This window comes from Somniosus microcephalus, chromosome 2 (genome assembly GCF_052327205.1).
Source record: "Somniosus microcephalus isolate GS21.2 chromosome 2, FLI_Smic_1.0, whole genome shotgun sequence".
Classification (NCBI taxonomy): Eukaryota; Metazoa; Chordata; class Chondrichthyes; order Squaliformes; family Somniosidae; genus Somniosus; species Somniosus microcephalus.
The window spans coordinates 288,817,771-288,838,392 of record NC_140988.1 but is presented as its reverse complement, the minus strand read 5'-3'; the positions used below and the strand labels follow the sequence as shown (position 1 = coordinate 288,838,392).

At 43.8% G+C, this 20,622-nt stretch overlaps 1 protein-coding gene and 1 long non-coding RNA gene across 2 annotated transcripts in view; one reads left to right on the top strand and one right to left on the bottom strand.

Annotated features, from left to right (window-relative positions):
• Positions 1–120: 120 nt before the first annotated feature.
• On the top strand, positions 121–4,446 carry LOC147123452 (uncharacterized). The gene is made up of 4 exons (XM_085966044.1): positions 121–364; positions 1,311–2,147; positions 2,333–2,636; positions 4,347–4,446. Exons 1-4 carry the CDS (start codon positions 121–123, stop codon positions 4,444–4,446), a joined length of 1,485 nt encoding a protein of 494 aa, XP_085822170.1.
• A 5,484-nt stretch (positions 4,447–9,930) lies between these two features.
• LOC147123451 (uncharacterized) overlaps positions 9,931–20,622 on the bottom strand; it is a 48,773-nt gene continuing 38,081 nt past the window's right edge. The window contains exon 2 of the long non-coding RNA XR_015074530.1: positions 9,931–10,035. This is a non-coding gene — a long non-coding RNA (uncharacterized LOC147123451). The remainder of the gene's footprint in view (positions 10,036–20,622) is intronic.

Here is a 20,622-nt window from a genome sequence, read left to right as displayed (position 1 = left end):
TCTCTAAAGGATCGTGACGTCAGAAGGATTGTGACTAACAAACCCTTGAAATCCCTAATAGGCATCAAGAACCCGTGTAGAGGAACTCAGCATTGGTAAGACTGTAAGTTGGACTACATAATGGCGTCGGGGAAAGAAATAGAATGGGGACCAGCAGGATCCCTTACCAGGTTCTATGCAGACAACCGGAAGGGTTTAGTTGATGGCACTAAGATGGCACTCGCAAAGGCAATCCGTGACATGGGAAAAACATGGGTAGATGTACTGCCCATCATCCTAATGAAACTGCGGGTTACCCCAAATCATACCACCGGTTTAACACCATACGAGCTAATGACTGGGAGGGCAATGTTACTCCCAGAAGGTATAATTACCGGAGGAACAGATGTAGGGCCTTTAAAGGATAGGCTGCGCCGCTATGTCCTTGAACTAAGCAACCAATTAAAAGAAATGCAACAACAAATTAGAGATAAGCAGGCTGCGGCAGATGACAAAACAAGTCTGCTCGAGTTTCCGGCTGTCCCTCCCGCGGGAAGTCAAGTCATGGTAAAAGTTTTACCTGGTAAATCCAGTTTTGCCCCAAAATGGTCAGGACCTTATCAGGTCATCATCAGCGGGGATACCTGTGCCTGCGTTGACATCAAGGGGGTGGGTAGATGGAAACATTGGACACAGTTGAAAGTGTACAACCCCGATTAAACGTACGGGCCACGTTGTCCTTGATTCAAAAAATACTGGCTCATTATCATGGCCAACAGGGGGGAGAGATATACCAGGACAAAAACATAGTGTAAGCATAGCATGACGATTTGATCACCGTCCAGATAATTATGTCTGTCCAGCCTTTCAGAATAAACCTTCACCAGGAAGACGGCTGGAGAAGAAATTGAGACGGCTGGATAGAATTGTCACAAGGACGCCTTTTTGAACATTGTTAGTTTCTATAAGTGTGGATATAAATTGATGTAAAAATGGTAAAATTAATTTTGGTGTTAGGTACGTGTTTATTGGGGGTCTGTCTGTTAATACTGAGACAGGCTCCAGAGCCGGAGAGCAATAAGAGAAACCCCAGAGAACTAAATGTAAATACCTTTTTGTATATGTCGTACCAATCTGCAGCGCAAGCAGGAAAAACAAAGGGATGTTGGGTATGTGCACATGTGCCCATCCACTCGAGGGGAGGCATCCCCTTGAGACCCATCCCCTTTAATGCATCAGAGACGGCTGAATGGGTCATGCGCCGAAACGACAGTCGTGATTTTAATGATTCAGATGGCCAAGAGGGGGATAGGAAACATGGAGGTCAGCAGGCTATAATCTGACCACTTTCCAGGGATGGTACCAGCCTAATTACAATCGCACCAGACCAACCCCGTTCTTGGTTCTCACTAACACCTCAGGAGCTGGAAGACCACAGGGGGCGATATGTTTAAGTAGAAATGAAACAGGAGGACAAGCAGTGGGACATAGTAATTGTACCCTGTCTTTTAGTGTTACGAAGGTTAATAGGACACAGAACTGGGGGCAGGGTTTCTTTGAACTAACAAATTTTCTAAACAAAACTAGTGGAAAGGATATGGAAGGGATCAGATGGAGATGGAGAGTCCGTGAGTCAGTAGTTCAAAATCTCACCTCCTATAATGGTACTTACTTTATCTGTGGTTACAAAGCATACCCATGGTTGTCACCGACCTGGATCGGGTCTTGCTACCTAGGCTACGTAGTCCCCTATACTAGGTTTGTGGACCACCTCTCACAAGTACAGGGAAATCATGTACAGAAAAGAGACCTGACTACGTCTCAACGATTCTTTGGTGTCCTGCTAACCCCGTTGGGGGTAGGACTGGCCATGGACGAGATGAGAAGGCTGGAGAAGGTATTAGAATCCACAGCCAATGATACGGCTGAGGCTATCAGTGACATTAGTGCAGAAATGGTGGCACTCTGTACAGTGGCCTTACAGAACAGAATGGCCTTAGATTATTTATTAGCCAAAGAAGGGGGCACGTGTGCGCTGATAGGGACTGAATGTTGCACATATATCCCAGACAAATCGGAGAAAATTAAGAACTTGGCCGAGCACATAAGAAAGGAAGTGAAGAAACTCAAACAACCACTTACCTCGACCCTGTGGAATTGGGCAACTGGTTGGTTGGGATCGCTTGGGACCTCACTGGTACAGGGACTGATATTGTTATTTGTAATAGTAATCGTTTTATATTGTATGTTTTTATTGTTGAAATGTTGCTGTGCCCAGATGGCCAAACATGTTGCTCCTGCAGCCCCGGTTGTAAAAGTTTATCAAGGACAAACTGACTTGTTCATCTAAAAGATTCCAAATACAACCAGAAAAGAATGATCGATACAAGCAATGGGATACAAGGACTAATCATATCAGAATGGTTCCCAGGGCCAATTGGGTTTGGCCAGGGACCAACAGGAGGGACTGTAAGAAGTGAAATTATAAATAAGGGACATGAACCAAGACAAAATGGCTCCGCCGATCTGAGTGCGGCAAGTAATGTCAGCAATCAAACTGTGTACATGCAGAACAACATGAAGTCCACCAAGGAAGTAACAAAACAAACTCAGCTTAAGACAAAACAAACTCAGCTTAAGGCACAAACTATAATTAAGTTGGTATTGAAAGTGTATAATTGGACAAGGGAATTGTTGCTAAGGGAACGTGATTGGGTGAAGATATTTGTGTGTAATAGTTTGCTTATCCGGCTCATAAAATGTATAAAAGGAGTTTCGCTACCACTGTGATGGCGAGAAGAGGGTTACTAGACTGCGGAGTCTTTAAACTCTTCTCCCAAAGTGCTTCGTATAATAAACTGTGTGTTTTTACCTTATACAGAAGAGAGTGAATTCATTTATACTTACAAGCTAGTCAGGGGCTCCGAGCTAGTCAGGGGCATGAGCTAGTCAGGGGCATGAGCTAGTCAGGGGCATGAGCTAGTCAGAGGCTCCGAGCTAATCAGGGGCATGAGCTAGTCAGGGGCTCCGAGCTAGCCAGGGGCATGAGCCAGTCAGGGGCATGAACTAGTCAGGGGCACGAGCTAGTCAGGTGCCCCAAGCGGATCTAGTGATAAGTTCAACAATATTGACATTATTGATGTAGGGACCCCAAACCAAAAATTAGCACGAGGTCCTGCTTAAACATTTGAGATGTATAGAAATTCAGTATTATATCCAGCAATATCCTTTCATTCCTCTTATTCCCATTGCAGACTTGCCAATTTATACCTGGTTAATTGAAGGTGGCCATAATAATAGTGTTTGATCACTCATGCTGTCCTTATTTGAGTAAAATTTCAGTTCTTGTCTCTCTTCTTGGTCTAATAACCTATAACAGATCCCAAGAGTATTTTTCCCCTTAATATTTACCTCAATCTGCAATGTTTTCACACTGTCTGCACCTGATCCAGATTTCTTTATCTCAGTAATCCACAATTATTTATTCACATAAAAAAACAGACCCCTCCCTGTGGAGCAATTTATATCCTGGAACATTAACCCTCTTAATCTACATTCTTGTTTAACCAAGTCTTCATCATACCTGTAACTTTACAGGTTCCCTTGTTAGTGTAAACCTTTAGATCTCCAATTTTATTCTTGAGGCTCCTGGCATCTCTGTGCACACAATTTGAACCAACTATTAGCCCCATTCCTTATCCTGGCCTATTTTTGTTCTGTCATTACTTCTTTGTGTGGTTACATTGTTATATACTTGGCCCTATTACTTGTTACATCACTATTTTTACTCAAACTGTCATCTATCATCCACTCCGCTGCTCCATAACATCTGGACTCTGCACGTTTTCTAGTTGCAGCATTCATTTTCTTTTATTTTTGATTTGTTTGCTCCTCCTCCCTTACTGATTCAGTTTAAATGGCTGTGGCTGATATCAGAACTGTTGTTGGGTTATTGGGTGATGTGTCTCATGGTCACTGTGATCTTCTGGAACTCGTTCTGGTCACCTTCCAGTTCGGAGAGGAATTTCACAGATTTTTTATCCCTACATTTAAAAAAAAATGTTGCCTGTTTCAGGAGATTACCTGGCTGCTGGTGGGTGGAGGCATTGATGATCATAATGCTCAGTTGCACTATGACTGTGTGGAACAGACTTATTGGACCAGTTAGTCTGTTCCTGCTTCTGTTCATCATTCTCACATATTTCTACGTTCGTAAATCTTTCCCCATTGCCCGATATAAATCCGTCTTCACTGCAATGATCGTGGTAGCAGCCCAATTCAAGTGAAGCTCATTCTTTCTAAGCAGCTTTGCCTTGGTCCAGAACTCATTGCAATGTCCTAAGAGTCTGATGCTCTCATTTTTACAGGCTAAATGTTGATGTATCTGATATAATTCTCCTAACTGAGCTTGTATTTGACACCAGAAATAATCCTGAGGTTACTATCATTGAGATCTTGATTCTTTAATCTACTACCTAACTCTTCAAACTCACTCTGCAAAAACATCCATCCTGCTCCTTCCTTTGTTTTACTTTGCAACGTTTTACTACATTAAAGGAGCTCTATAAATGCAAATTGTTGTTATTGGATGCTACATGAAGCACAACTTCGTCTGTTTTGCCTTTATGTGTATTGTTTTTTTGATTGTGTAGAATTATACTATTGACAATCGTGGGTCCCAAAAATATTTCAATTTGTAAATTGAAACATTTATTCTAAACAACACTTCAACATTTTTCTCATCTTAATTGTGTTGGCACTGAGAGCTACCCTTACTTTAGTAATGATTTGACCAAACAAACTTGTATTTGAAAAGCTGTACATACTGAACAGTGAATCCTTCCAACCTAATTTACTGCTGTGGTCAATTTTAGTGCTTATCATTAGATAGATGTGTGATTTTCTTTTAACCTACATTACTGAGAAGTTGGGGCAGTTGTCTGTCAGGCTGGTAAGAAAAGTTAATTTACTCTAGAATTTCAGATAGAGGCGAATATTACACTTAAACTATTGACATTTTTCACAAAAAAACATGCAAGTTATGATGCAAAGAACCCTGAACAATTTCCTAAAGTATTTCTAAATCTGACAGCTTGAGAGCAAAGATAAATCCCTGCGCATGTTCCATTATGTATCAGAATGTGGTATCCATGGTGCTGGCTGGTGATTGTTGTTCTTCTCCACATGCAAGTGTTGTGCTGTTGATTGTCAGTGTAACATTGGCATATTGAATTATCATTGGCCCGCAGGCATCTGTAAGGAATACCTATCATATTCACATGTGATCACATGCTGAGTTGTCATTGGCCTGCAGGCATCTGTAAGGACTACTATTGTTTTGGAAGACCCAGGCTAAGGGTCCTAATTCCATCTTGTTCCCACTGTGCTGTATGAGTCAGATCACAGACCTAATGCTTCAATAAAGAGTTAAACTGTAATACTCCGTTGTCCTGCAAGTTATTATTTTTGTACAAAGTGTGCAAAACAAGACATGGTGTCAGAACAGGGATTTGAAATGGACATCGTTGGAGCTCCCTTACCTCGAATGAATTGGGAATCTTTGAACTTACATAGAGAATGGCGCCAGTTCAAGCAACACGTGGAGTTGATATTCTCGGGTCCGCTGAAAAGCAAAGGGGAGGAAGAAAGATGCAGCTACCTACTCCTGTGGATCGGAGACAAAGGGAGAGACATTTTTAACACATGGTCTCTCACCGCGGATGAAGCAAAGGTACTGAAAAGTTATTTTGACCATTTTGAATCATATGTGATGCCTAAGACAAATACGATATTCGCTAGGTACAAGTTTCAGGAGAAAGTACAAGGAGCTAGTGAGTCATTTGAACAGTTCGTGACTGAGTTAAAACTGCTGGTAAAAGACTGTGAATATGCAGATAAAGATGAGATGGTCAGAGACCGCATCGTGTTTGGAATACATTCAGCTAAAGTGAGAGAGAAACTTTTGAATGTTGGGTCCGGGCTAATGCTGGACAAAGCTATGGACATAGCTAGATCGCACGAGATAGCCCAAGCACAGTTGAAAACCATAACTGGCACCACGAGCAGCTCACGTGAACAGACAGTGCACGCAGTTAATAGACACCCACCAAAGAACACCGCCCAGAGAGCGTGTTTCAGAACAGAAAGAACAGAGAGAGTTCTAAAAATGAGCGACACAGACATAAAACGCTTCAAAAACTGTGGATATTGTGGAAACAAGGTGCATGTGGAAAAGGAGCATTGCCCTGCCAAAGGAAGGCAATGTGCTAAATGTGGTAAACGGAACCACTTTGCTAAAGTTTGCAGGACTGTTTTGGGAAAGCAGTACACACAGTGGGTGACAGCCAAATGCCAGATGGAGAGTGCAGAGGAACTGTTTTTTGATTCTGTGTCACAGAAAAAACAGATTTCAGAGACTGAGCAAGCCTATGCCGATATTGAGATAGGAAAACAGGGCAAAGAGCTTAAGTTTAAACTAGACACTGGAGCTCAGGTTAATGTAATTCCTCTGAGTATCACAGCTTGAAGGATGATTGTGAGCTACAGCCCACTTCACGCAGACTGACCAGTTATGGGCGTGAGCAGCTCATTATAAAAGGCACATGCGTGATGAAATGCAAGTACAAAGAAAGCGACATGATGTTGGACTTTTACATTGTTGACACTCAAGCATTTCCAGTGCTAGGTCTAAAGGCATGTTTAGACAGGACCTCGTCAGGCTAGTGCTATCATTGACAGCACCAGTTGAGAAGCAGACAGTCATGGAGGAGTTTGCTGACATTTTCAAAGGAATCGGACTATTCCCAGGTGAATGCACTATTCACCTTGACCCAGCAGCAACCCCTGTGGTTTGCCCACCGAGAAGAATACCCCTTGCTCTACGTAGTTGCCTGAAGGAGGACCTGCAGAGTATGGAGAATACAGAAATCATCGTCCGGGAAACAGAACCGACAGAGTGGGTCAACGCGTTAGTAGTGGTTGAGAAACCACGTACAGGCAAGCTCAGAGTCTGTCTCGACCCCAGAGATTTGAACAAGGCTATCAAACATCCTCACTACCCTCTACCAACGCTAGATGACATCACACCCAAGCTAATGGGAGCACGTTACTTCAGTGTAATGGACGCACGATCAGGATACTGGACTATCAAGCTCACGGAAGAGTCATCTAAGCTAACAACGTTCAACATACCATTTGGACGCTACCGATTTCTACGTTTACCATTTGGTCTTATCTCAGCTCAGGATGAATTCCAATGGAAGATTGACAAAACCTATGAAGGCCTCGACGGAGTAGTCACAATCGTAGATGACAGCCTCATCTATGGCAGGAATAGAGAGGAACATGACAGGAACAGTGCGATGCTACAAAGATCACGAGAGAAAGGCATCCGGCTCAACCCCGAGAAAAGCATAATCGGATCCACCGAGATCAGTTATTTCGGGCATCGCCTCTCAACTGATGGCATTAAGCCGGATCCAGAGAAAATCTCCGCCATCAAGAAGATGGAGCTGCCGAAGAACCGTGCAGTGCTAGAGACAGTACTAGGCATGGCTAATTACTTAGCCAAGTTTGCCCTGAGCCTCTCCGAAATCAATGCATCCATGCGTCAGTTGCTCAAACAATCCAATGAGTTCCTGTGGGACAAACAACATGACACAGCATTTCAGAAAATGAAAGACCTAATCACCAGAGAACCAGGACCAGTTCTTGCCTACTTCGACCCCAACAAAGAGCTCAGACTACAAGTGGACGCGTCAAAGTACGGACTAGGTGCAGTATTACTGCAAGAAGGAAAGCTCATCAGCTACACTTCCAGATCTCTCACAGACAGTGAAATCAACTATGCTCAAATCGAGAAGGAGCTATATGCAATTCTGTTTGGATGTAAGCGTTTCCACCAGTACGTCTATGGCCGACAAGTCACTGTGGAATCCGACCACAAGCCCCTCGAGTCAATCATGAGGAAACCACTAGCCGCAGCCCCACCAAGGCTACAGAGAATGATCCTTCAGCTATAGAAGTACAACTTCACAATCATTCACCGTCCAGGCAAAGACATTCCTGTCGCAGACACGCTCTCCAGAAAGTCTCTTAGCTACCAGGACAGCAGCCTCAGTGAAGGCATGGATGTGCAGGTGCACATGGTGTACAACAGCTTACCTGTGAGTGACTCAAAGCTGAAGGAGATCCGAGCAGAAACAGAGGAAGATGCACAACTCACACTGCTGAGCAAAGTCATGCATGAAGGATGGCCTGAGGAAAGGAGGCAATGCCCTCAGAGCATATCTGAATTCTGGAACCACAGAGACGAACTGTCACAAATCAACAGAATCGTCTTCAAAGGGGAGAAAATCATCATTCCTACCAGTCTCAGAGAAGGGATGTTGACAAAAATTCATGCTGGACATATGGGCATGGAAAAATGCAAACAAAGAGCACGTGACATTATGTTTTGGCCCAGAATGTGCAAACACATTGAGGACATTGTCGGAAAATGTTCCATTTGTCTAGAATGCCGCCCGTCAAATGTCAAAGAGCCCATGATACCTCACCGTATCCCAGACAGGCCCTGGCAGGTCGCGGCAACGGATCTGTTCACATGGAACAACGAGGACTACATAGTGACTGCTGATTACTACAGCAGATTTTTTGAACTGGACAAGCTTCACAGCACCACATCTGCAGCTGTGATCCACAAGCTAAAGGCAGCCTTTGCCAGGCATGGCATTGTAGAGACTTTAGTCTCAGACAATGGCCCCCAATACAAATCAAAAGAGTTCGAGTCATTTGCCAAGGCATGGGATTGCACACATGTCACATCAAGCCCACATTACCCTCAAAGTAATGGCCTTGCTGAAAAAACTGTCCAGATTGCAAAAACACTCATGGACAAAGCCAAAGCGGACAAAAGCGACCCCTACATCAGTCTCCTTGAGTACCGCAACACTCCGGTTGACAACTTCAAGTCACCAGCACAGCTGTTGATGAGCCGCAGACTTCGCTCAATCCTTCCAAGCACCAACCAGCAGCTGCAGCCAGAGGTCGTCAGCTGCAAGCAAGTGCATGCAAAACGTGTACAGAGACAGCAACACCAAAAGAGATACTATGACAGGTCAGCTAGACTACTGCCACCGCTGCACAATGGAGAATCTGTCAGAATCCAGGAGCATGACTACTGGAAGCCAGCAGTCATCATCCAGCCAGCTGACACTGAGCAATCGTATCACATCCGCACCCCAGAAGGACAGGTGTACCGCCGCAACCGCGGGCACCTCCTGAACACCAAGGAACAACACCGTCATTCCGATGAGAGGATCAGTTCAACAGAGTGTGATGAACAGAGCAATACACAAAACACATCATACTTACCTGAACCTAAACCTGAACCTGATTTGTTGACCGATTCAGGAGCATACTCAGTTCCAACCACACAAGTTCGGGACGAGAGGTCAAGCCTAGAGTTATCCTTGACTTGTGAACTGTCAAAGGGTGTAGGCGGATCGCTGCCCTAAAAAAAAAACTGTACATCGTTATTGAAACGTTGAGATGTTTTTAGTGCTAGTTAAACGCTGAGTTTTACTTATATGTTTATGCTACCGAGAACATTATGCAGAAGAAAGGTTTAAAAGTAATGCATAACATTTTTCTTTTAAAAGAAAGGGGATGTAACATTTGCATATTGAATTATTATTGGCCCACAGGCATCTGTAAGGAATACCTATCATATTCACATGTGATCACATGCTGAGTTGTCATTGGCCTGCAGGCATCTGTAAGGACAACTATTGTTTTGGAAGACCCAGGCTAGGGGTCCTAACTCCATCTTGTTCCCACTGTGCTGTATGAGTCAGATCACAGACCTAATGCTTCAATAAAGAGTTAAACTGTAATACTCCGTTGTCCTGCAAGTTATTATATTTGTACAAAGTGTGCAAAACAAGACAGTCAGTGGATTAAATCGTCTTTACTGGTGTATATTTAAGCTGACTTTCTGTTGTTACATATCAGTGTAGTAGCGGCTCCATTTCATAGGTTTTGCTTCTTCAGAATGATCTGGAAAAAATAGAAATTATGTTTTGGATATTTTGTGGAAATTTCCAATAAAGGTGTTTTTTCAACACACATTGACAAATCATTATTATAATTATACCACGGTGTGGCCTGAGGACTTTGGAATTACTTTTCATATTTCCACACCATGCAATGTCATAAAAATGTATGTAATTCACATTCATGGTATAAATAGAATACGTCATGGAGAAGTGAGTCACAATAAATATTTCACATCTGAGATTATTCATGTTGTCGCTGGCTTAGTCATCGGGGAGTTATCCAATCAGCCTCATTTGTGTAAATATTTGTCATAGCTCAATGCTGCCTGTGGCATATCCTCTGTCTGTTATGTTATTTGAGTGGGGCAGAGTGATTGATGGTCAGTGGGTAGATAGGGTTATTAATAAGGTCCTTGTTTATACCACCATTAGATAACCAAAAGGAGCTTTATCTTGGATGCTTTTAAATCATTTTGAATTTGAACCAAATTCAATATTGAAAAGTTTTTGAAATAACACATACACGATGGCAAATGTGTTAAGTTTCTACCATAGTCAGCTAAGATAATAAAACAGGCTAACAGAAGAAAATTAATTTGTAATTTGACAGTTTTCAAGATGTTCATTTTAAAAAGCAAGCTAAAGTCTTGACAAAGAATGCAAACTCAATAAAGCACTTTTTAGCTATAAGAATGGCAGCAGTATTCAGAAAAACACACAAAAGGCAACAGCTGCTTGGCTCCCGGCGCACTCATTTTAGAAGGAAAAGAAACAAAAGTAAGGACATTAGTTAAAAGGTTAGTAGTTGGACACATAAATGGCACAAGAGCCTGGAATCCTCCACTTCTCTCAAGATAGGAGAAGTACACAGTCCCATGTGTCGACTTACTTAGCATTAAGTAAAGAATATACTTCAGAGTCTTGTGACAATGTGCAGAACAGTACCAAATAAGGATGAGTTAGATGTATAGATCTGACCGGCCCATTTAAAAAGAAGTTCCTTGTACAGTTGTTCAGTTTTGGAACATATCATAAACAGTTTTCTCACAAGGAAGACAAGTAAAAGATTTACTACAGCAGTCAAATTGAATTTAATGGAGGCTGACATTCAAAGCCAGTTAACAGACTAAGTAAAGCAACAAGCATTACTGTCTCCCACAATGTAAATAAATAAACATGCTTTATTGTACAACAGAAAACAAATGTCCGGACAGTTTCTAACTCTGTTTTCTTTCAGTAATAATTCCCTTATATATTCATTCCTTTTTAAAAGTTGTTTCAAATATATCAGTCGCAGAGAATTGATTTTCATTCTGTGCTATAAATTTCCTTTTCCATATCTCACTATTTTAATTCACTCTTACAGATTGCTACTTTCCATGAGGGAATTGTGCTGCATTCTTACATTGATGTGAAGCAGTTTCACGTTGCCCAAGAAAGAACATAAGAACAGGAGTAGGCAATTCAGACCCTTGAGCCTATCCCACCATTCAATTAGATCATGGCTGATCTGTACCTCAACTCAATTTGCCCGCCTTTGATCCATATCCCTTGATATCCATACCTAATAAAAATATGTCGCTCTCAGTCTTGAAAATTTAATTTGATGCAGTATCTACAGCCTTTTTGGGGAGAGAGTTCCAGATTTCTACTACTCTTTGTGTGAAAAACTGCTTCCTGATTTCATTCCTAAATGGCCTATCTCTAATTTTAAGATTATGCCCCCTTGTTCTGCATTCCACCACCAGAGAAAATAGTTTCTCTGTATCTACCCTCTCGAATCCTTTTATTATTTTAAACACCTTGATTAGTTCACCCCAAAATATTCTATACTCAAGAGAATATAAGCCAAGTTTATGCAACCTGTTCTCATAATTTAACCCTTTTAGCCCCAGTATCATTCTGGTGAATCTGTGCTGCCCCTCCAAGGCTTCCTGAGATGCGGTGCCCAGATCTGAATGCAGTGCTCCATATGGGGTCTGACCAAGGCTCTGTACAACTGAAGCATCACCTGCTCCACTTTGTATCCCAGCCCTCTTGACATAAAGCCAACATTTCATTAAGCCCTTTTTTAAATTACTTTTTGTATCTGCCCCCTAGTTTTTTATTGATTTGTGTATATGGACACCCAAATCGTTTTGCTCCTCCACAGTTCCTAGTTTTTCACTATTTAGAAAATATTCTGAGTTGTCTTTTCTGGATCCAAAGTAGATGACCTCACACTTCCACTCATTGAACTCCATTTGTGATCACCCTTACATTCATTTAAGCTGAATATGCAGTGCAATTGCAACCCCACACACAATTAAGAACATAAGAAATGTCAAGGATGACAAAAGGCCATTCATTCCATGAAAACTCTCCCATTATAATATTTCGTATTTCGAATGACACTAATGTTTAGGCTTCCAGCACCCCACCTGGCAGGTTATTCTCAATATTTATCCCTCACTGAGTAAGGAAGTACCTCCTAATATCTGTGTTAAATTTACTTTCACTAACTTAAATTTGTGTTCTCAGGTCATAGGTTCTTGGCTTCATTTGAAATAAAAGTCCCAGTTCACCTTATCTAAGTATATAATTCACAGTGTTGCATCTAGTGTACATCCAGCAAAGGCGTAATCAAAGGTGCAACACTTGAGGGTATCATATTTCAAGGTTTCACATGTCCATAGGGCAAAAATTAGTGATTGGTTGAAATGGGAGTGATGTTAAATTACCAAATATCCAATTGGCTAAATATGAATGATTTAAAGGAGTCTGATTAAGTCAGGAACTAGCAATGAGGAATGAGCAGAAATGCAATCAAATCATACAATTTAAAAAAAATCTACCAACCTCAAAATGGCAAATAGCTGGAAACAACCAATTAAATCGCTAAAATAATTACTGAAATTGGTTTGAGGCTCCAACTTGAAATTTTTACTTCCCTGAAAAATTAGAAAACAAGAAAGCCATAAAAAAGTGAATTCTTAACCAGAAAGTTGCCTATATAATGTTGTAAATCCATGGAAAATGTTTCTTGGAGTGGCCCACTCTCATGCTGAAAGATGGGGGCTCAGTGCATGGCTGGCATTTCAGAAATTTTTCCCACGTTTTTCCACAAATGCTTTGGTTCTTCTTGATTGGATGGTGCAGGTCATGCCAATCATGAGGTGCCTGCCACTCAACATTCTGGCTCCACCCACTGTCTCCAATGAAGTTCCCATCATCCTTTAGTGCCTTGATTTGGCCTATCCCTCTTGCTGCATTCAGAAGTCTTTCCCATCTCTACCTATCCAGAGTCTTTTCTGATCCATAGAGCCAGCAAGTAGAGGAGGAGATCAAAATACAACAATAGCTAATGACAAAATCAGAGGGTGGAGAAAGATTCAGATGGGAATAAATTTGGGAGGGGCTTTGAGGGTTAGCAACAACTCTGGCAGGTTGAAGCAGAATTGAGGGCAACTTTAGGTGGGGGGCAGGAAAAACTTTTGTGTGAGAGTCTGTGTAGGGCTCCTGGTGGGTCAGTAGAGTTCAGGGAGATGGGGAGGGGCTCTCAATGGGTCAGAACAACAGGACTGTGAAAGATTCTGAGTAGGTCAGGGAAGCCTGAGCTGTGAAGGTCACCTGCCCATCTGCCACAAGAGGTTCGCAGGATATCTGCTTGCTTGGCTGCTTGAGATCTTCTCAGCCAGCCTGGCTGGCCACCTGTTCAGCCAGAGTACTTCTTGGCCGCTGCCCAATACTTCTGATTCTTACCACCAAGCTGATTCTGTCATACTCCCGTATGGTACCATAGAAACATAGAAGATAGGAGCAGGTGTAGGCCATTTGGCCCCTCAAGCCTGCTCCGCCATTCAATGAGATCATGGCTGATCATCCAAATTCAGTACCCTGTTCCTGCTTTCTCCCCATATCCCTTGATCCCTTTAGCCTTAAGAAATATATCTAACTCCTTCTTGAATATATTTAATGAATTGGCCTCAACTGCCTTTTGTGGTAGAGAATTCCACAGATTCACCACTCTCTGGGTGAAGAAATTCCTCCTCATCTCTGTCCTAAATGGATTACCCCTTATCTTTAGACTGTGACCCCTGGTTCTGGACTCCCCCACCATCGGGAACATCCTTCCTGCATCTAGTCTGTCTAGTCCTTTTAGAATTTTATAAGTTTCAATGAGATCCCCTCTCATTCTTCTAAACTCCAGTGAATATAAGCCCAATTGACCCAATTTCTCCTCATACATCATTCCTGCCATCCCAGGTACCAGCCTGGTGAATTTTCGCTGCACTCCCTCCATGGCAAGAACATCCTTCCTCAGATAAGGCGACCAAAACTGCACACAATACTCAAGGCGTGGTCTCACCAAGGCCCTGTACAAATGCAGCAAGACATCCGTGCTCCTGTACTTGAATCCTCTCGCTATGAAGGCTAACCTACCATTTGCCTTCTTAACTGCCTGCTGCACCTTCATGCTTACCTTCAGCGACTAGTGCACAAGGACACCCAGGTCTCATTGCACTTCCCCTTCTCCCAATCTATTGCCATTCAGATAATAATCTGCCTTCCTGTTTTTGCCACCAAAGTGGATAACCTCGCATTTATCCACATTATATTGCATCTGCCATGCATCTGCCCAATTACCCAACGTGTCCAAATCATACTGGAGTTTCTCGGCATCCTCCTCACAGCACACATGCCCACCCAGCTTTGTGTTGTCTGCAAACTTGGAGATATTACATCTAGTCCCCTCGTCTAGATCATTAATATATATTGTGAATAGCTGGGGTCCTAATACCGATCCCTGCGGTACCCCACTAGTCACTGCCTGCCACTCGGAAAAAGACCCGTTTATTCCAACTCTTTGCTTCCTGTCTGCCAACCAGTTCTCTATCAAAGTCAGTACCTTACCCCGAATCCCATGTGCTTTAATTTTACATGCTAGTCTCTTATGCGGGACCTTATCGAAAGTCCAAATACACCACATCCACTGGTTCTCCCTTATCTATTCTACCAGTTACATCCTCAAAAAATTCCAGTAGATTAGTCAAGCACGATTTACCTTTCGTAAATCCATGTTGACTTTGTCCGATCCTGTCACTGTTTTCGAAGTGCTCTGCTATTACATCTTTTATAATGGACCCACTACTGATGTCAGGCTTACCGGTCTATAATTTCCCGTTTTCTCTCTACCACCTTTTTTAAATAGTGGGGTTACATTAGCTACCCTCCAATCCATGAGAAATGTGCCAGAGTCTATAGAATTTTGGAAGATGACCAGCATTGCATCTACTATTTCTAGGGCCACTTCCTTAAGTACCCTAGGACATAGATTATCAGGCCCTGGGGATTTATCGGCCTTCAATCCCATTAATTTCCCGAACACCATTTCCCTACAAATACTGATTTCATTCAGTTCCTCCCTCTCATTAGACCCTATGTCCCCCGACATCTCTGGGGTGTTATTTGTGTCCTCCTTTGTGAAGACAGAACCAAAGTATGTATTTAATTTGTCAGCCATTTCTTTATTCCCCATTATAAATTCCTCTGATTCTGACTGCAAGGGGCCTACGCTTGACTTCACCAATCTTTTTCTCTTCACATATCTATAGAAGCTTTTACAGTCAGTTTTCATGTTCCCTGCAAGCTTACTCTCATACCCTATTTTCGCCTTCTTAATTAATCCTTTAGTCCACCTTTGCTGAATCCTAAACTGCTCCCAATCCTCAGGTTTGCTGCTTTTTCTGGCCAATTTTTATGTTCTCACCTTGGATCTTATGCTATCCCTAGTTTCCTTATTAGCCATGGTTGCGCCACCTTTTTGGTTTTATTTTTATGCCAGACAGGGATGAACAAATTCTGTAGTTCATCCCTGCGATCTTTAAATGTTTGCCATTGCCTATCCACCGTCAACCCTTTAAGTAATGTTCCCCAATCCATCCAAGCCAACTCGTGCCTCATACCATTGTAGTTTCCTTTATTTAAATTCAGGACCCTAGTCTCTGAGTCAACTACTTCACTCTCCATCTTAATGAAGAATTCTATCATATTATGATTGCTCCTCTCCCTCGCACAAGATTACTAATCAATCCTTTCTCATTACATAAGACCCAGTCTAAGATGGCCTGATCTCTAGTTGGTTCCTTGACATATTGGTCCAGGAAACCATCCCGTATACACTCTAGGAATTCTTCCTCCACAGTATTGTTACTAATTTGGTTAGCCGAATCTATATGTAGATTAAAGTCACCCATGATAACTGCTATGCCGTTATTGCACGCTTTTCTAATTTCCTGTTTAATGCCATCCCCAACCTCAGCATTACTGTTTGGGGGTCTGTATACAACTCCCACTAACATTTTCTGCCCCTTGGTATTTCTCAGCTCTACCCTTTGAGATTCCACATCATCAGAGCTAATATCCTCCCTTACTATTGTGTTAATCTCCTCTTTTACCAGCAATGCTACCCCACCTCCTTTTCCTTTTTGCCTGTCCTTCCTGAATATTGAATACCCCTGGATGTTGAATTCCCAGCCTTGGTCACCCTGGAGACATGTCTCCGTAATCCCAATGATATCATATCTGTTTACATCTATTTGCACAGCTAATTCATCCACCTTATTACGAATGCTTCTTGCATTAAGACACAAAGCCTTCAGGCTTGTTTTTTTAACACTCTTAGTCCTTTCAGAATTATTATTAACTGTGACCATGTTTGATTTACACACTTGATTTCTCTGCCTTCCACTTTTGCTTTTCTTCTTCCTGTCTTTTGCTTCTATCCTTGCTTCCCTTTCCTCTGTCTCCCTGCACAGGTTCCCAAACCCCTGCCATTTTAGTTTAAACCCTCCCCAACAGCACTAGCAAACACTCCCCCTAGTACATTGGTCCCGGTCCTGCCCAAGTGCAAACCGTCCAGTTTGTACTGGTCCCACCTCCCCCAGAACCGGTTCCAATGTCCCAGGAATTTGAATCCCTCCCCCTTGCACCATTCCTTTAGCCACGTATTCATCTGAAATATCCTTCTATTTCTACTCTGACTAGCACGTGGCACTGGTAGCAATCCTGAGATTACTACCTTTGAGGTCCTATTTTTTAATTTACCTCCTAACTCCCTATATTTAGCTTTTAGGACCTCATCCCATTTTTTACCTATATCGTTAATACCTATATGCACCACGACAGCTGGCTGTTCACCCTTCCCCACCAGAATGCCCTGCAGCCGCTTCGGGACATCCTTGACCCTTGCACCAGGGAGGCAACATACCATCCTGGAGTCTTGTTTGCGGCCGCAGAGATACCTATCTATTCCCCTTACAATAGAATACCCTATCACTATAGCTCTCCCGCTCTTTTTCCTTCTGTCCTGTGTAGCAGAACCACCCATGGTGCCAGGAAGTTGGCTACCACTGCCTTCCCCTGATAAGCCAGCTCCCCCAACAATATCCAAAGCGGTATATCTGTTTGAGAGGGGGATGGCCACAGGGGACCCCTGCACTACCTGCCTGCACCTACTACTCTGCCTGGCAGTACCTCTATGTACTCCTGGCCACCACTGTGATCCATTTCCAAGTTTGGTTACGCTTCAGCCTATACTCAGGTTCCAACCCCACAGCTCTCAGTGCTCCCAATCTCCATTTCCTATACAAAAGCAAAATACTGCGGATGCTGGAAATCTGAAATAAAAACAGAAAATGCTGGAAATACTCAGCAGGTCAGGCAGCATCTGTGGAGAGAGAAACAGAGTTAACATTTCAGGTCAATGACCCTTCGTCAGAACTGGAAAAAGTTGGAGATGGAACAGGTTTTTAAGTAAGTGTAGGGGCAGGGAAAGGCAGAATGATCAACAGCTGTCATTGCCATTTACACTTCATCTAGATTCATCTTTTGTTTCTTAACTTGTCCCATTACCAGCTCCTTTTGCCTTGCACCATCATCCATTTTGTCTCTTAATCTCTCCTGCCTTCCATCCTATCACAGACCTTCCCTTTTGTTCTTTCCTCCCCTCCCCTTTCCTTGCCCCTACACTTGCTTAAATACCTGTTCCATCTCCAACTTTTTCCAGTTCTGACGAAGGGTCATCGACCTGAAATGTTTACTCTGTTTCTCTCTCCACAGATGCTGCCTGACCTGCTGAGTATTTCCAGCATTTTCTGTTTTTACTCCATTTCCTATAGTTCTCCCTGCTCCATCTTGAGAACTCTCATAGCCCAATCCTCCAAACATTCCCAGGCATTATCCCATTCCCCAAGAGCACCCAGACCTCACACCTCACTCAGCGAAAACTTCCAAACACTTGATCCACTCTCCATGAGTACTACAGAGCCCAAACACCCTTGAAGTGTTCCAAGACTGTAATGCTCCCACAGACCATCCTCCATTATTACTCCCAGGTTCATCCCTCCCTCCGTTCCCGCAAAGACTGTGGCCCCTCTTCCCATTCTCTTTCAAACTCCAACCCAACTCTTTTTTCCATCCTGGTCGCAGCTCCTCCTCCCAGTCACTCCTGGGATTCAGCCCCGCCTTCTTTCTCAGTTGCTCACGTTCCAGGAGCTCTCCAACTTCCCCTCCCCATTATCAACCTGGTGTATGTTTCCTCCCATTTTCCTGCATATACAATGCTTTAAAAACATTGAAAGATAGATATTGAGTACATCGGGAAAGGAAAAGGTTTAAGACCCGCACAGAGACATTGAAGACATTCAAAAGAGACATTGAAAGAAGGGAGGAGAGACTAATAGAAAGAGAGCAACAGAAACAATAAGAAAATGAGTCATACAGTGCGATACAGATTTCACAGTGCCAAAAATGTGAGAGCCACAGATAGGTAGAGAGTGGGAGAGAGAGAGGGAGAAATGGTGGGCAGAAATTCGTTAAGTTCCATTTTCAAGCGCTAAATGACCGGCACGCTCAGAGTGTGCAGCAAAAGCCCAAGGCCCGAGGCCCAAGGCTCATCCAAAATTGGACCTCGGGCCTCAACAACATAATTCTGATGAGCTGGAGACACCAATCAGGTGTTCGGAGGCAGCTCGGAGGTTTCCTGAAGACCAGTTTGGGCCAGCTGCAATGCCGGCAATGGCGTTTGGGTAGATCTTGGGAAGGGGCAGAGGAGAATAAGAAGGGGGCAAGCACAGGCCGACAGCGTCCCACAGAGCTTTGGAGCTAGGAGGAGCATTCTTACTCCTCCTGGCTCCAAGGTAAGGTAAATTAAAATTGAAAAACTTCTTCTTAGGCCGTTCCTCGGAAATGAGGGTGACTTGCTTCCACATTAAAAATTAGTTCTCAGGTGACTGATGAGTCCAATGTGGGACCTACAGTCTCTGTCACAGGTGGGGCAGACGGTGGTTGAAGGGGCGGGTGGGTAGGGTGCTTGGGTTGACATGCGCTCCTTGCGCTTGGCTTCCGCTTGCTCCCGGCGAAGAGACTTAAGGTGTTCGGCGCCTTCTCGGATGCTTCTCCTATACTTTGTGCGGTCTTAGGCCAGGGATTCCCAGGTGTCGGTGGGGATGTTGCACTTTTTCCAAGGAGTCTTTGAGGGTGTCCTTGAAGTGTTTCCTCTGCCCACCTGGGGCTCTCTTGCCGTGCTGGAGCTCCGAGTAGAGCGCTTGTTTTGGGAGTCTCGTATCGGGCATGCGGACGATGTGACCCGTCCATCGGAGCTGATCGAGCGTGGTCAAAGCTTCAATGCTGGGGATGTTGGCCTGAGCGAGTACACTGACGTTGGTGCGCCTATCCTGCCAATGAATTTGCAGGATCTTGCGGAGGCAGCGTTGGTGGTACTTCTCCAGTGCTTTGAGGTGCCTGCTGTACATGGTCCATGTCTCTGAGGCATACAGCAGGACGGGTATCACTGCTGCTCTGTAGACCATGAGTTTACTGCTGGGTTTGAGGTCCTGGTCTTCAAACACTCTCTTCCTCAGGCGACCGAAGGCTGCACTGGCATACTGAAGGCAGTGTTGGACTTCGTCATCGACGTCTGCCCTTGTTGACAGTAGGCTCCCGAGGTATGGAAAGTGGTCCACATTGTCCAATGCATTGTCGTGGATTTTGATAATCGGGGGGCAGTACTGTGTGGCGGGGGCAGGTTGGTAGAGGACCTTTGTCTTATGGATGTTTAGTGTAAGGCCCATGCTCTCGTACGCTTCGGTGAAGGTGTTGATGATGGTTTGGAGTTCGACCTCCGAATGAGCGCAGACGCAAGCGTCGTCTGCATACTGTAATTCGATGACAGAGGATGGGACGACCTTGGATCTGGACTGGAGGCAACGGAGGTTGAACAGTGTCCCGTTTGTTCTGTAAAATAGCTCCACTCCAGTGGGGGGCTTACTGAGGGTGAGATGGAGCACTGCAGCAAGGAAGATCGAGAAGAGCATTGGTGCAAAGACACAGCCTTGCTTGACCCCGGTTCGTACGTGAATTGGGTCTGTGGTGGAACCGTTGGTCAGGATCACGGCTTGCATGTCTTACTCTTCTGTTGGCAGCCTCGAGCAGTCCCTCAGTGCGGACAAATTTCTGAGGCCCTGAAACAGGTGTTAGGCAACTGATTAGCATATGCAAGAGCGAAACAAGGTCATATCACCCCGCCCAGCTACACCCCCGCCCAGCT